Source organism: Pseudorca crassidens, chromosome 8 (assembly GCF_039906515.1).
Source record: "Pseudorca crassidens isolate mPseCra1 chromosome 8, mPseCra1.hap1, whole genome shotgun sequence".
NCBI lineage: Eukaryota > Metazoa > Chordata > Mammalia > Artiodactyla > Delphinidae > Pseudorca > Pseudorca crassidens.
In genome coordinates this window covers 50,854,879-50,868,814 of record NC_090303.1, presented here as the reverse complement: position 1 = coordinate 50,868,814, position 13,936 = coordinate 50,854,879, and the positions used below count along the sequence as shown (strand labels likewise).

General features: G+C 36.1%; 1 protein-coding gene across 7 annotated transcripts in view; it reads right to left on the bottom strand.

Annotated features, from left to right (window-relative positions):
• Positions 1 to 13,936, bottom strand: part of HEPACAM2 (HEPACAM family member 2) — a 48,393-nt gene that overhangs the window by 10,585 nt on the left and 23,872 nt on the right. For all 7 annotated transcript variants that reach the window (XR_010945519.1, XM_067746405.1, XM_067746404.1 and 4 more), the window contains one exon: positions 7,549 to 7,845. Coding sequence is in view for 6 of the 7 variants with exons in the window: in XM_067746405.1 (XP_067602506.1) it covers positions 7,549 to 7,845 (297 nt within the window). In the remaining variant the exon portion in view is untranslated. The remainder of the gene's footprint in view (positions 1 to 7,548; positions 7,846 to 13,936) is intronic.

Below are 13,936 nucleotides of genomic sequence, written 5' to 3'. Positions count from 1 at the left end.
GCTCAGATATTATATGACTTGAGGCAGCCAAAGAGTTTTACATGAAGTTTATGTAAATAGGACACTATACCCAATGGTATGCTAGTAACTGAGTATCAAAAAGAATTATATGCACACATATACATACAAAAGTTATAAATTTTACTGATATGAAGGATGTGTAGCCTAATTTAGAATAATAAAATATGCAGTACTCTTTATTGTTAATTCCATATATCTAATTGATTCTCATGGAATGCTTTTGTTGATTTTTGCTGAACTCTTGCATTTTCAACCTGTGAGTGATATTCAACTATGCTTTGAAACAATTATACTTCAAATAAATGCTTGGTTACTATCCAATTCAGCAAAGAGATAGTTTACATCATAGATGAACAAGTGTAGCTTCAACACGAACGCTGGCTGATATGTACTAAGATGAAAGTGAAACAACAATGACATTCATTGGAATTTCATTTAACAGTGATGTGACTGACTTCTTTGCTAAATAGGAAAATAGATTTTGAATACCGGGAGAACTCAATTTTTTTTCGCCATATGTAATGTGGCACTTTTAAATTTAATCTGTATTATCATCTCCATCTTTTAAATTTAATCTGTATTATCATCTCCATCACTTTCTTAAGTGTAACAATCAACAATTTCTCCATCACTTTCGTACGTGTAGACAATCTTATTAACTGAACAACATCCCCTGAGTTTTGAAAAGTATTTTCATTATTATTAAGTTCAAAATATTTTATAATATTCATTGTGATTTCTTATTTATCCTAGAGATTATTTAGAAGCATATTGTTTAATTTCCTCATGCCTGGGAGTTTTCTTTCTTGATTTTTTTAGTTGAATTCCACTCTATTTAGAATGCATACTCTGCTTGATATAAATCTTTTAAAATTTGTTGAGATTTAAAAAAAAATGACCATATATATAGGTGCATGCTTCTAAAGTATAAATTCAGAAGGACCCATACTCTGCTGTGGTTGTCAATAAGATAAAGGTAAATAGAATGGTCTCTTGAGACACAAGCAGTGATACAAAAGCAAAGTAATAAAGAAGAAAAAATTGTTAAGAAATACTAAATAATAAAATGGCATGATTTAAGACACAGCATATGATTTGGGCACCACTCTTATCAAGAGAATTCTCTTATTTCTTTATTTTAGATCCAATACTAAAATCAAAACTACACAATTTTCAGATATGCACAATTAAATGTATGTGCATTATATGTATATAAAACCAAATGTACATTTGTTTCCCATTTATTTGGTACAGATATATCATATCAGTAATAATGAAAATAATAAAGAAATTTAAAGTGTCATTTATAGGTACAGATAAAGAAACAGTTTCAGAGAAATGAAAATATTGGCCACAGTCAGTATGCTGTTGATCCATGGTCAAAGAATAGTTTTCTCCCAGGCTTTTCTTTTCTTTTTAAAAATAAATTTATTTATTTTTATTTATTTTTGGCTGCGTTGGGTCTTTGTTGCTGCGTGCAGGCTTTCTTTAGTTGTGGAGAGCAGGGGCTACTCTTCATTGCTATGCACGGGCTTCTCATTGCGGCGGCTTCTCTTGTTGTGGAGCACAGGCTCCAGGTGCGAGGGCTTCAGTAGTTGTAGCACGCGGGCTCAGTAGTTGTGGCTCGTGGGCTCTAGAGTGCAGGGTCAGTAGTTGTGGCACATGGGCTTCGTTGCTCCGTGGCATGTGGGATCCTCCCGGACCAGGGCTTGAATCTGTGTCCCCAGCATTGGCAGGCGGATTCCTAACCACTGTGCCACCAGGGAAGCCCAAGAATGGTTTTCATAATTGGCAGGTAGCCCCCAATATATTCAGTTTTTCCTCCAACCTTTTCTAACACCAGATTTGATGTGCTCTGACTCTCTCATTTCTTGATAGCCAGACTGCCTTCACTAAGATTCAATATCCCTTAGTCCCTAAAAAAAAAATTCAATGCTAATTTATTCTAGTCCAGTTTCAACAATGAACTTTACAACGAAAAATATTTTACTGTAGTGTCAGCTATTTTTTCCCCCTTAAACCTGAAAATATGCTAATAAGTATTATTTCAGAGTATTTCTCATTCTCATTCTTATGCTGAAGTTACACTATGGCATACATCAGCTCTTTGCCAGGCACTTCCATGATTCTGAGGCCTTGTAATAGGTTTAACATACAATGACTGGATGTCTCATACTATATAAGATACATCTCCTCCCCTCTCCATTTTTACCTTTTGTCCCTTTTATTTTGTGTTTCCTAAAATGACTGAATTTGTACATTCTGTCCTACAGAGGATCCAACTCGTTCCCTTTACCATTATTTCTTTATTTCTTCAAACTCCTTCCTTATTGCCCTCTTTCCTCTCTCTCCCTTGGCCTCTGTTAGCCCTCCATCAGAGAACCACCCTGAGGTGACCAGCACCTGTCAGCTTAAAACCCTGGCTATGGCAAAGGCCAAGTGTCTTTTCCCTGGAGAATGAAGAATAGAGATAGTCCTTTTCTCAGAAACAAATGATCTTCCCTGTTGGGCCCCCTTCTCTTCTAGAGCATCCCGGCTCTCTATGCTCAGCACTGCTTCTCTCTACCAGAACACACAAGATTTACCAGGTCCAGCATTTGAAATTCACAAAATAAAAATGCCAGATATCTCTGGGATCAAATCAAGGGGCACAGTTGCCGTTGTGTCAGCTCTAGGCAAGTGTATTTTAGAGAGATGGATTTCTAGAACCCAACTTGAAAATAAGTCAGCAGGGAAATTCTGACCCTATTGCCACAAAGAATGTATAGGGATCCCAAGTGCAGTTCTGGATACTTGCAGGAGCCCCATTCTTCCTCCTTTCAGAGAGTTTTGTACTCTTTAGCACATAGCATGCCACTCTCCCCATTATTTAAACATGACTGACTCATTTACCAAAGCCCTAGTGCAAATGCTATTTGCCCCCTCCTTTGACAAACAAATAAAATGAAATAACATATTAAGTGCAAATATAGGCAAGAGGTGTGGTATCCATCGCAACCCTGCTGCTTGAGAGACTGCACCTAAAACAGGATAGCCGTATGCTCCAGTCAGCGTGTCTATTTCAAGATCAGAATGGAGTCCTGAGATCTCGCCCATCCAATCTGTTAGCTGATTACAGCCGCTGATTCATGTCCCTATGGAAATGAAGGTGCCCTACTGGGGAGGCACGCTATTTCCACACTCTACTATGGCCCCACCTGACAGACACCGTGGTTCTATGCTAGATGCTCATGGGATGTCACCTAATGTTTCAGGTTCTGGATGTCAGGGCTGCAGCTTATCTCAGTTGTTATATCCCATGGTCCAAGGTGAAATACACCTCCTGGAGATCTTAACCAGAGAAATTTCTAGGTAGTTAGAAGAAATCAGTAAATTTATCTTTCTGCCTAGGAGTAGTGTCATTTTCCCATTCTTTTCTTTATGAAAAGATGAGCAATAGAAATAGATATGAAAAAATTATAGATTTTGCAGAATCATGTACAAAAATATTTCTACTATAGCTAAATCTCAAACTACGGCCATGTGGCTCTTGAGAACTCTAATAGTGTATACAGTGGAATGTTTTCATTAAATGTGAACATTTGCATTCTGATCATAAACATTTTCATTTTATACATATCGCATGTCACAATAGTGATTTAGGCCCAGTTAAATTTTAAAGTAGGGACACTTGCATTCAAGGAAGTCTTTAATTAAAGTAATAAAATCATTCTTTTTCCAAAATATGAATGCTAATTTATTACTTTAATTGCTATTCTTTCCTTGAAACTTATATGCTAGCTGTTACTTTTAGTTACAGATATTTCATAATTTCTCACTAGTATGAAATTATACACATGTCTGGACAAACCAGAGTATCTTTGTATATAGCATGAAGTTAGTTAAGATGATAAGAAAATACACATTATCTTGTACATATATGTGACATATCTTGTATATATGTGACATATCTTTTAGATATTGATATTCTCAGTTAAGAACATCCAGGGAGACAGTTTATACAGTGGTTAAAAAAAGGGTTTTGAATTTGGATACTATTTTATTACCAACTAGCTGTGTGAATTTGCCTATTTCCCCTGTTTTCTTTAGGATATCTCTACTAAGATACAGAAAGGTCAACTGATATCTCAAATTAGATGTGAATCATAGCCCACAGAGCTGGAAGGCACCATCTGGTCTAGTCTTACACAGGCAGGAAAACATAGAGCTAATTGTCACATTCTCCAGTCTTCCTCTCCCCAACTGAAAGTCCCTAACAAAACTTTTGATTATTTCCAGACTTTGTTATTTTATTTCCATATTTGTGACCCTGGAGTCATCTTTGACTCCTTTTCCCTTTGCCTCCCACTTCTTATTGTTGAGGCTTTTTGATTGGCCACATTCTTTGCCTCATTAAAAACAAATGTTCATCTATTCCTTATAACTGGACTCTGGTTATGCCAAACACAACTTGTTTTCGAAAATATCTCAGAGGCAGGTATCTTATCCCTCTAAATTATTTCAAATTTTCCACAGATATTAATATAGGTAGCTCATCAAAGTGGATGGTCAGTAAGTGCTCAATTGATAGTTACAAGAGATGTCCATTTTTTTCACTGTAGCTTGGTGTACCCTTAATCTGCATTGCAGAGATTAATTCATTTGGAAAGCTTTAAAAAAAATCAAATACTTAAAACACATCAATAGTACTCATTTTCTTTGCTATTTGCCGCTGTTTAAGATCTGTGGACATTTGGGGACTGGAAAACAGCTCTAAAAGCCACAAAGAGGTTATGAATGTTGACAACATTGAATCCTTCTGAAAAATAAGCACCTGCTCTTCTTATTTACAATAATAACAAATGTCTGGTCTTTGTACTGGTCAAACAGGTTTTTTAGATTTTACAAAAGGTAATTATTTGATATTAAGACTGTAGCTGTCTTTGGACCTTGGTAATAAGATCTTAATCAAATATTGGGGGCTTCTGATACTATGACAATATCTTGGCTAAATATTAATGGAGAAAGTTTAGGTAGTAAGAAAGGCTTCACTGCAGTATACACCTACATAGTATAGCCATGTTTTCACTTGCAGTGAGCATGAGGAACAAGTCTATGGTAACATCCAGATTGCCACAAAGTTATTTTATATACTTAATTATGGTGTGTTTCAAAATTATGTTTCAGTTAACCACTGAGGTAAAAAGCTCATTAAATCATATTAAAAATTTAGTAAAATAGAAAGCAAAGAATGCTAGCTGTTTACATACATGCCTGCCATCCATATGAAGTTGTGAGCATCTTGTTAGCAGGAATTATTTTTTTTAAATGGCATTTTCAATGTTTACCCGAGTATTTGGCCCATAATAGGTGTTAAATAATGAATGAATGAGTGCCTGATTTATATAACCCTGAACACATACATGCTTTGGGGACCTATAAGGGAAATATGTTATTAACTACTGCCCAAGTGAAGCATAATTCAGGTAAAAATTCTAGAGCTGCATCATCCAATATGGTAGCCACTAGACATATGTGGCTATTTACATTTAAATTAAAGTTAATACAGATAAAATGAAATAAAAGCTTCAGTTCCTCAGTGGCATAAACCATATTTTAAGTGCTCTAAAGTCAAATGAGGCTAGGGACTACCATACTGGATAGAGCAGACATCAAACATTTCCTTCATTGCAGAAAGTTCCACTGGATATCACTCTTCTAGAGAGTGTGGTATTTTCTTCATATGATAAAAAACAAAATCTCACCATGCCAGTATGTAAATTCTAATGTACTGAAATGATTTTGCAAATATGAATACCCTCAACTTCATGGAGTCTTGGGAAGGCCCCACCTACCATATATTTATCAATCTGTAAATTTTTAATAGTCTTATCATTCTCAATGGCTCGTTAAGAGTTTTAAATTAAATTCAAAAGGCTATGGAGAAAAAAAAACCCACCTTAAACAAGTGGGTGTCACAGTTGTGCTTGCTAAATAATCAGATCCAAGATCCTAGCTGCCAGGTCCTGATCTGATAGGTCTGAGGTATCTTAATGAAAATACATTATTAGACCTCCCCAGGTGATTTTGATGCACATGGCCCAAAGGCCAAGTACTGCAAAATTTGGCCTAAGAATTCCAAGGATTATATTCTTGCTTTATATATTAAAGAAACATGTACTGACTCTGTCTATGTAACAGGCCCTATTCTAGGCAGCAGGGCTGTAAAGACAGAGAAAGAGAAGACACCAATGCAGAAGGTATTAATGAGCGGCGCCTTTTGCAAACTTGTTCCTCTACCAATCATAGAAACCCTGACCACCACTTCCTGTCCAAGCCTGTCCCCAGGTTGTCCCCAGGTGGAATCTGGCTTGTCTTCGTCTGCATGCAAAGAAGAGTCTAAGAAGGACTTGACAGTAGCAGTAGCAGTAGTAGCAGTAGAGGACAGAGCAAAAGAAGAAGAAGGTGGAAGCAGAGGAGAAAGCAGAAGGGGAGGAGGAAGAGGAGGAGGAGGGGAGAAAAAGGGAGAAGGGAGAAGGAGAGAAGAGAATGGGCTTGAGAGATAGAAAGAAAGGAAACTCGATGACTGGATGTTAGGCAGGGCAATAAGCAAGAGAAAAAAGTCTGGGATGGGGTTTAGCTTTCTGGCTAAGGTTGGTAGATACTAAGACCATTCATTTAAACAGGGAATACAGAAAGAATGGTAATTTGGGGGAAAAGAAGATGTTTCATTTTTGATATATTGAAACAGTATGCTGCCTCTAGCACTTGAAAGTAGAGACATTTAGAAGGTAACTGGGAATACAGTTTTAGATCTTTAAAGATAAAGATTTGGGATGTACCAGTGTCACATGAAACCACGGGAGTGAATGAAATCATACAGAAGAATGAAATCATACTGTAGAGAGAAAAGAGAAGGCTCAGAAAGTTGGGAATTTGGTGGACATAAATATTTTAGGCAGTGATTCTTAACTACTTGGATTGATGACCTTTCTGAAAATCAGATGACTTCTAGAAAATGCCAAATTTCACAGACTTACAAAATTGTGTAGTTTCCAAGGTGTTGAGACCCCTATTGTGAACACCCACAGATTTCAGATTTCAGGTTTTAAATGGTGAAAGAAGAAGGGAAGCCTGTGAAGGACAGTGAGAAGGGAGCCAGATAGGAAAACCAGATTTCATGGAGATGTATTCATCTGACCTAATGCAACAGTAGATATAAAACTTTTAAATGAATAACCTCTTCTCTTATATTCCTGTTTGTAAAATCAGGAAAGCAAGAATATACATTTAGAAGTAATTTATTGAATTCCCTTTTTCTTTATAGCCCCTCGGAGCTAGCAATTGAATTCTCTCTCCATTATTCTTTGGGTTTTCTTTCTTTGACTCTTAGAAACCATGGCTTAGTTAACTCAGGAAAGAGTTTCTTAGAGTATATGAACAATCCCACAATGATATTCTCTTCCACACAGGTATAAAATAGGAGTAGAGGAAGGCTATCGTGCATTTGTGTTTCATTGGGATCCCTGCCTTTTACATCACACTCACCTACAGAAGTGATGATGATGGTGAAATGAGTTTCGTCTCGCCTTCCAGTTACATTGTTGTAAGCACAGCACACATAGTCAGTTGTCTTCTGGGCTATTTTCTCAGATGCAACTTCCAAGCGAGGCCCGTGCTTAATGACATATGTGACATTGTCTGTCCTCCGGATCCAGGAGTAGGTGTTGGGAGGATAAGAATCAGCAGAACAATCAAACAAGATCGCTTCTCCAATATCCACAGTGAACACTTCCCCTACTTTTAGCCCTTTATCAGAATTAACTTGAAGTCCATAAGGTCCATCTACATTAATTGAAAAAAGAAATAAAGGGGTGACATAAATAATTACAACATAGTTTTTGAGTTTGGGAGAGCTTAGCAGCATTTTATTTTCCATGAAAGTCCTCATGTTAAACGTGGGCCGATAGATCTTCATTTAGACTCCCAGTAAATGATAAAGACCTAAAAGTGTTTTATTCTGGTATCCATGGAAATGGAAATAATTTTGAGATGTGATTGAACTTATCTGAAATAGTGTAAGCCCTAAAACTTAGGATATAATTTTATAGACACTGTTAACATGATTGTGGTGCTAAGCTTTCGAGTCATGTATAGATAAATCTGCAATCTTGTTAGACAAATTCCATTTTTCTGAAACTGCAGTTGTACTTAAAAGCATTTAAAAAATAGATTATGGCCACTATTTTCTCTTTGACAACCTTTCTTTGAGTATTATCTACTTTTCTTCTAAGGGCTGGGACAGTTCATGCAAATATTTATGTTACACAGTTTCACGTGGAACATCACATGGAACAAAAATTTGCGTAAAAAGATATAGGAGTATTCCATACTTTCATGACATTTTAAGAGTTTAAAGAATTAAAAAAATTCCTCCCACAAGCTAAGCATAGATTCCATTTGGAAAAAATACATCTTCATTATCATCAACAAATATTCATTGATCATCAATAAACTACTTAATCATGGATATCCCCTGGTATTTTTCCTTACACTGCAATGTTCCTGTAGCAGCTTGCTATTTCTATGGCACAAGATTGCCTGCAGATAAAGACACATTTCCCACTGATTTCTTCAGAGAACATATAAAAAGAGATTTAAAAAATATTCCCCAGCTAGATAGGTCTCTCTCATTCGTATATATCCTGACTTATATTCTAAAAACTTTAAGGTTTAGGCATTATTGTGCTCATTTTTCAGCTGACGATAACCAGTATTTGTTGGATATTCACCATCTGAAGACACTTTAAGTACTTATGCAGACAACCACATTTAATCTTTAAAGCAACCGCATAAGGTAAATGTTATTATTCCCATTATAACGTGAAGGAAGAGATATTTAAAAAATTAATTTTCCCATGGTCACATAGCTATTAAATGGCAGCTCTGGGACTATAAAATATATGTATTTAATTATTCATATTACCTCTCCAAAAAAACTGTTAAGTGGTATAAACTTTCTATATCAAAATAATTTCTGGTTTTCTAACTGTATTATTTGTTCTACAATAAATTACTGTCTAATTATACATTAATTCTGTACTCAGTTAATCAAGTAATCAATCAAAAAATACTTGTTTGAGAGATACTAAGTGTTACATAATATATTTAATATGTGAGAGATAAAAAATGTGTAAGAGATAAAAAATGTGTAAGACACAGTTCCTATTCTCAAGGAATTTATAAACTGGATAAGGCTATGGATGGATTGCTCATAAATAACCTAATCTCAAAGGTGCTGATTTAAAAAAAAGTAACGACTGTTCATCTCTCATTGTGTGGAATAATATAATGTAGTGATTAGACAGTAGGATAATGAGGTTAAATCCCGATTTTGTCAATGATTAGTAAAGTGTTCTTCAAAAGTCATTTAAACTTCTGGGGTCTCACTTTCCTCACCTTTACTATAAAAAGATTGATTAGATGACTGGTTGCCAATTGTGCTACCTTTGAAACACCATGATTCATGCCATGCTAAAGTTATTCTGGATACTGGCAAGCCAACCCCAAATTTGCAGATTCCCAGAATGGTTCTCCATTATGTCAGCATATTCTGACCAATCTACCATTGGAGAGACAAATTTCCCAAGATACAACAGAAACTGAAGGTGCAAAACAATAAATTATATTTAGCTAGAGGACATACACTTTACACATATTTACTTCCTAAAGACACAGAGGCATCTGAAGGAACCCTGTAGATTTATACTAATATGTATACATGAGATGATCCTGCTTTCAGAAAGCAAACATAGAAGTACCTTCAAATTCGAAGTAATCAGGAACTGGAGATGGAGCATTAAAGTGAAGAGAAATGAATGCCCCTTTCCTGTGACTGAACTAGAACCCTGTCATACTGTTTTCTCATTTCAGGCTGTGATACGGTCTCGGGGAAAACCTCTGCTTTAGAACTGTTTGTTGTAAAATAAAACACTCTTATTCTGAATTCCACTGAATAATATTGTGTAATGGGAATGAAAAGTTGTTTTCACTCATTCAACCAAAATCAATATTGAGATGCTACTGTGTGTGCATGATACTGTTCTAGGCATTGTGAGGAGACCTGAGGTGTCGTATACTGGTTCCTGTTGCTATTATCTCAGACCCAGTGCAGCAGCAGTGTTCCCTCAAGTTGTCAGCATTGATAGAACATTAGGGAAGCAAAGGCCACCGACTGGTGGGCACTGGTTATGGTTCCCATAGTAGGAAACCAATGGGAGGAATCAACAGAGGTTTAGAGCAGCAAAAGCCCCGAGTCTGTCACAAAGGTTAAAGTCTGAGAGCAGAGAGGCGGGCTTGAAAAGGAAGAGAAGTGTGGTCATTCAGTATTTTCTGTCTTCCCACTTGTTTTCAGGGTTTATAGAATGTGAGTATAAAAACAAATTGTTTGACAATTTAACACACATAAAAATGAGAAATACTGCTTTCAAAGTGTGCTGACATTACTCAAAACTTTTTGGGGAACTTCCCATTTGGGATTGCTTTAGGACCTTGCAACATAATGGAATATTCTCAAAAGTAGTAATTCTTCCATTTTGGAGAGTGGGTTCCATTTGCAGAGAAAGCCCACAGTAATTTAGAGCCAAGGCTGGTGAATAAGGTTGATTATCTAATTTAATGATCACTCTAGTTTAAAATAAAACATGTTTTTAAAGAAAGGAATCTGATTGTCTTAGTTCCTCTTCCCTATACTCATGTTTATTTTGATTTTGCTACTTCCTCATTTATTGGGTTTCACGATTGGCATAATATTTTCTCTCCTGTCTGCTTAATTATATGCTATATGTGGCTCTTCGGAGTCAGCATCAAATATCTCAAACTCCCCCAGCCACCACACAAGCACCTCTTCCAGTTCCTGGAACCTAACACCTTGAAGAATTTAAGTTCCTTGCTTCTGACATGATTTCTTAAAATGTAGCATATTTTATCTGATTTTATAAGAAATACATGTTCACTGCAGAAAATCATAAAATTCCAGAGAAGGATGAAGATGAAAACTCACTTGTTTTCATCTCAGAGAATGAATATCCATATTTCAGTATATGATCTTTAAGCCTTTTTTCTCTACCTCTCCCTCTCCCTCCCTCTCTCTCTCTCTCTCTCTCACACACACACACACAGATTGATCTATCATCTATCTACTTATCATCTATCTATCATCTATCATCTATCTATCTGTCTGTCACACTCTACCTACAGCTTACAATATATTTTCTTCTTCCTATACTATGATGTTATTTCCTTCTCATTAGCACATCAGGCTGACCATCCTTTACTTTGAAGTGCAGTCTAGTATATTATTCATGGGAATGAGCAATCCAATTGAAGACATTTGGAGTGATTCAACCAGTGTGGCCTCTGACATTGAAGATGAAAGCAGAAGGATAATTCTATTTTGACTGTGGTTCAGTTTCTTGCCCTTGGCAGAGAACTCCCAATAGAAGTGAACCCTTTGCCTCAGGAATGGCTGTTTACTGAGTGACTTGTAAAATACATATCATCTATTCTCTTTAACAATTTATGGCTGGGCAGGAACAGTACCTAAATTTCCATCATGATGCTGCCTGCCACCCTGCTTGGGAGCAGATGGTAAGTATTTACTGTGAATGACCTTTTTTTCTTTAATTTTTATCACTTAGAGCACTTCCCTGCAGCAGTGCCATATGTTGCACACAAAATGCATCAGTTACTGGGTTATTATTTACAACAGAGCTGGAAGGCATACACATTTCATGAACTGCAAGTAGCTACTAGCCTGAATTACTGGCTTGACATTGTATTCCACCAAGGCCAATACCAGGTTATGACATCATAACCTCATAAATATCTAGTCACTCTTGATTTTGTTATACTTTTTCTGCCAAAATAAAAAATAATTCCTGCTTTCATGAAGAAAATTGTCATAGAAACAGCGCCTTAAGAAAATAGAAAAGGTGATTCATGCTGAAATTCTCAATGATGATGTGGTCCTCTACGGGGGAATATTGGAATATAACATTTACTACATTACTGAGGAACTTTGCTAAAGGTCAGAAAAAACAAAAACAAAGCAAAACATAACAATGAAGGGCCAGAGCACTATAACTAAGAAGCTGTTATAATGGGAATTTAGCCTTCCTACAGCTTCATCAAGTAACACTGAAATCTGAAAGGGATATAAAGAAAGATAATCTGGTCCATTTTAGGCAAATTCAAGAAACCCCTACTGAATTCTTAATCTGTGTCAAGTATTGCCTTAGGGATACAGAGATGAATAACACGGAGCTCCTATTTTGGCCTGAGGTGCTTACGAGTGGAAGAGACTAAAGGAAACATAATGCAGTGAGTTCCAGGGGAGAGATGTGCGTGGGGTGCTGCAGGAGCACAGCAAACCTCTTAGTGACACTGAAGACCTGAGACCAGGGTGGGGGCAGGTAAGCCTTTCTGGAGAAGATGATATTGTGAAGGAAAAGGAGGGTATAACTAGGTGAAGAAAGAGAAGTGGGAACATCAACTAAGGCACATATTCTCAGTTTGCATGGAATAATAAAGATTGAAAGCATGTTGATGCTGTATCAATAGAGTAAATGACAGTTCTTCAGATTACATATTTTATTTAATTCTTGTAACCCCAAACCCAAACCAAAACCAACAAAACAAAACCAAACAACAAAATGGCTAAAACTGTGACAGTAAAAAAAAATAATGAATCTGGGTTGTGTTTCTGTATGTTACATGGGTAAAAACTGCTTAGCACAAACAAGACCATGATGTTTGATTTCTGAATCAAATCAAACCATAAGTGAATGAGTGAATAAATGAATTAGTGAATAAGATCAATAAGATGAGATGTTGATCAAGTGAAGGTCCTTGCATTTGAATGCAAAAATAATCAAGAAAATAAATTATTAACATTCTATTCAGAATTACCACAGAGTAAGAGTAAAAAATCTTAAATCATCTAGATAATTCATCTTTACAATGTGGAAATGGAACCCACATTGTAAAATTTTCCAAGTGTTCTTCTTTCTACTACCTGTCATTAGTCTTTACTCATGACAGGTGTTTCTCTGTGAGATTTCCATAGACTATGCCTAAAAGAGTGCAAAGAAGAAAGTTCAGTCTGTAAATAGAAGATATGTCCTGTAAAATCTGAACTGATTCAGATGGGGATATTCTAATTCTTTCAAATAACACAGGAAAGGAAAGAGGATTTAGGAGTTTAAAGCGTAATATTTAACATTTACAGGTGTGATTATGGTTTTCCCCCCCATTTTAATACTTTACACACTGTGTATCACCATATTCTGTGATAATCATAAGATTAGGGCATGAACTTGCACATGTTGAAAGAAAGATCTTATTTTCACTTTGCCAGATAAAACTAAACTATATAGCAAAGCAAAAGTGTATTTCAAGATGCAAATGATACTTTCATGTACCTGTAATTGCTTATGCAATTTCCCCCAGGAATTTTTCATTTACATCTATGGCTAGAGTTTAAAGATAGGTAAATAGATGGTGAGATAAATAGATAATAATAAGAATTCATGTAAAGAATATATTTTCATGTAGAAAAATAAAATGTGGTAAATAATGGTAACGTCTGGGGAAGAAAGTTCTTTCCAAAGTATTCTTTCAGTTTTCTCTTTGCAGGTATCTTCTAAATTACCCAGGCTTTCCACAACTTCTTGCTGTCATGTTGCCAATTATGTAAGCATAGTTTGGGCTCCAAGGGAAAAAAAAAGAAAAAAAAAGAGGAAAAGCAAAAGAGCGAACATTATTGAGTTTTTCCTACGTGCCACTTGCTGCCTTCTTTACACATAAAATCTCACTTAATCCTCCCCATCCCTCTAGAGATAGGTATTAGCCTTACACTGAGACAGTGCAGATAAGG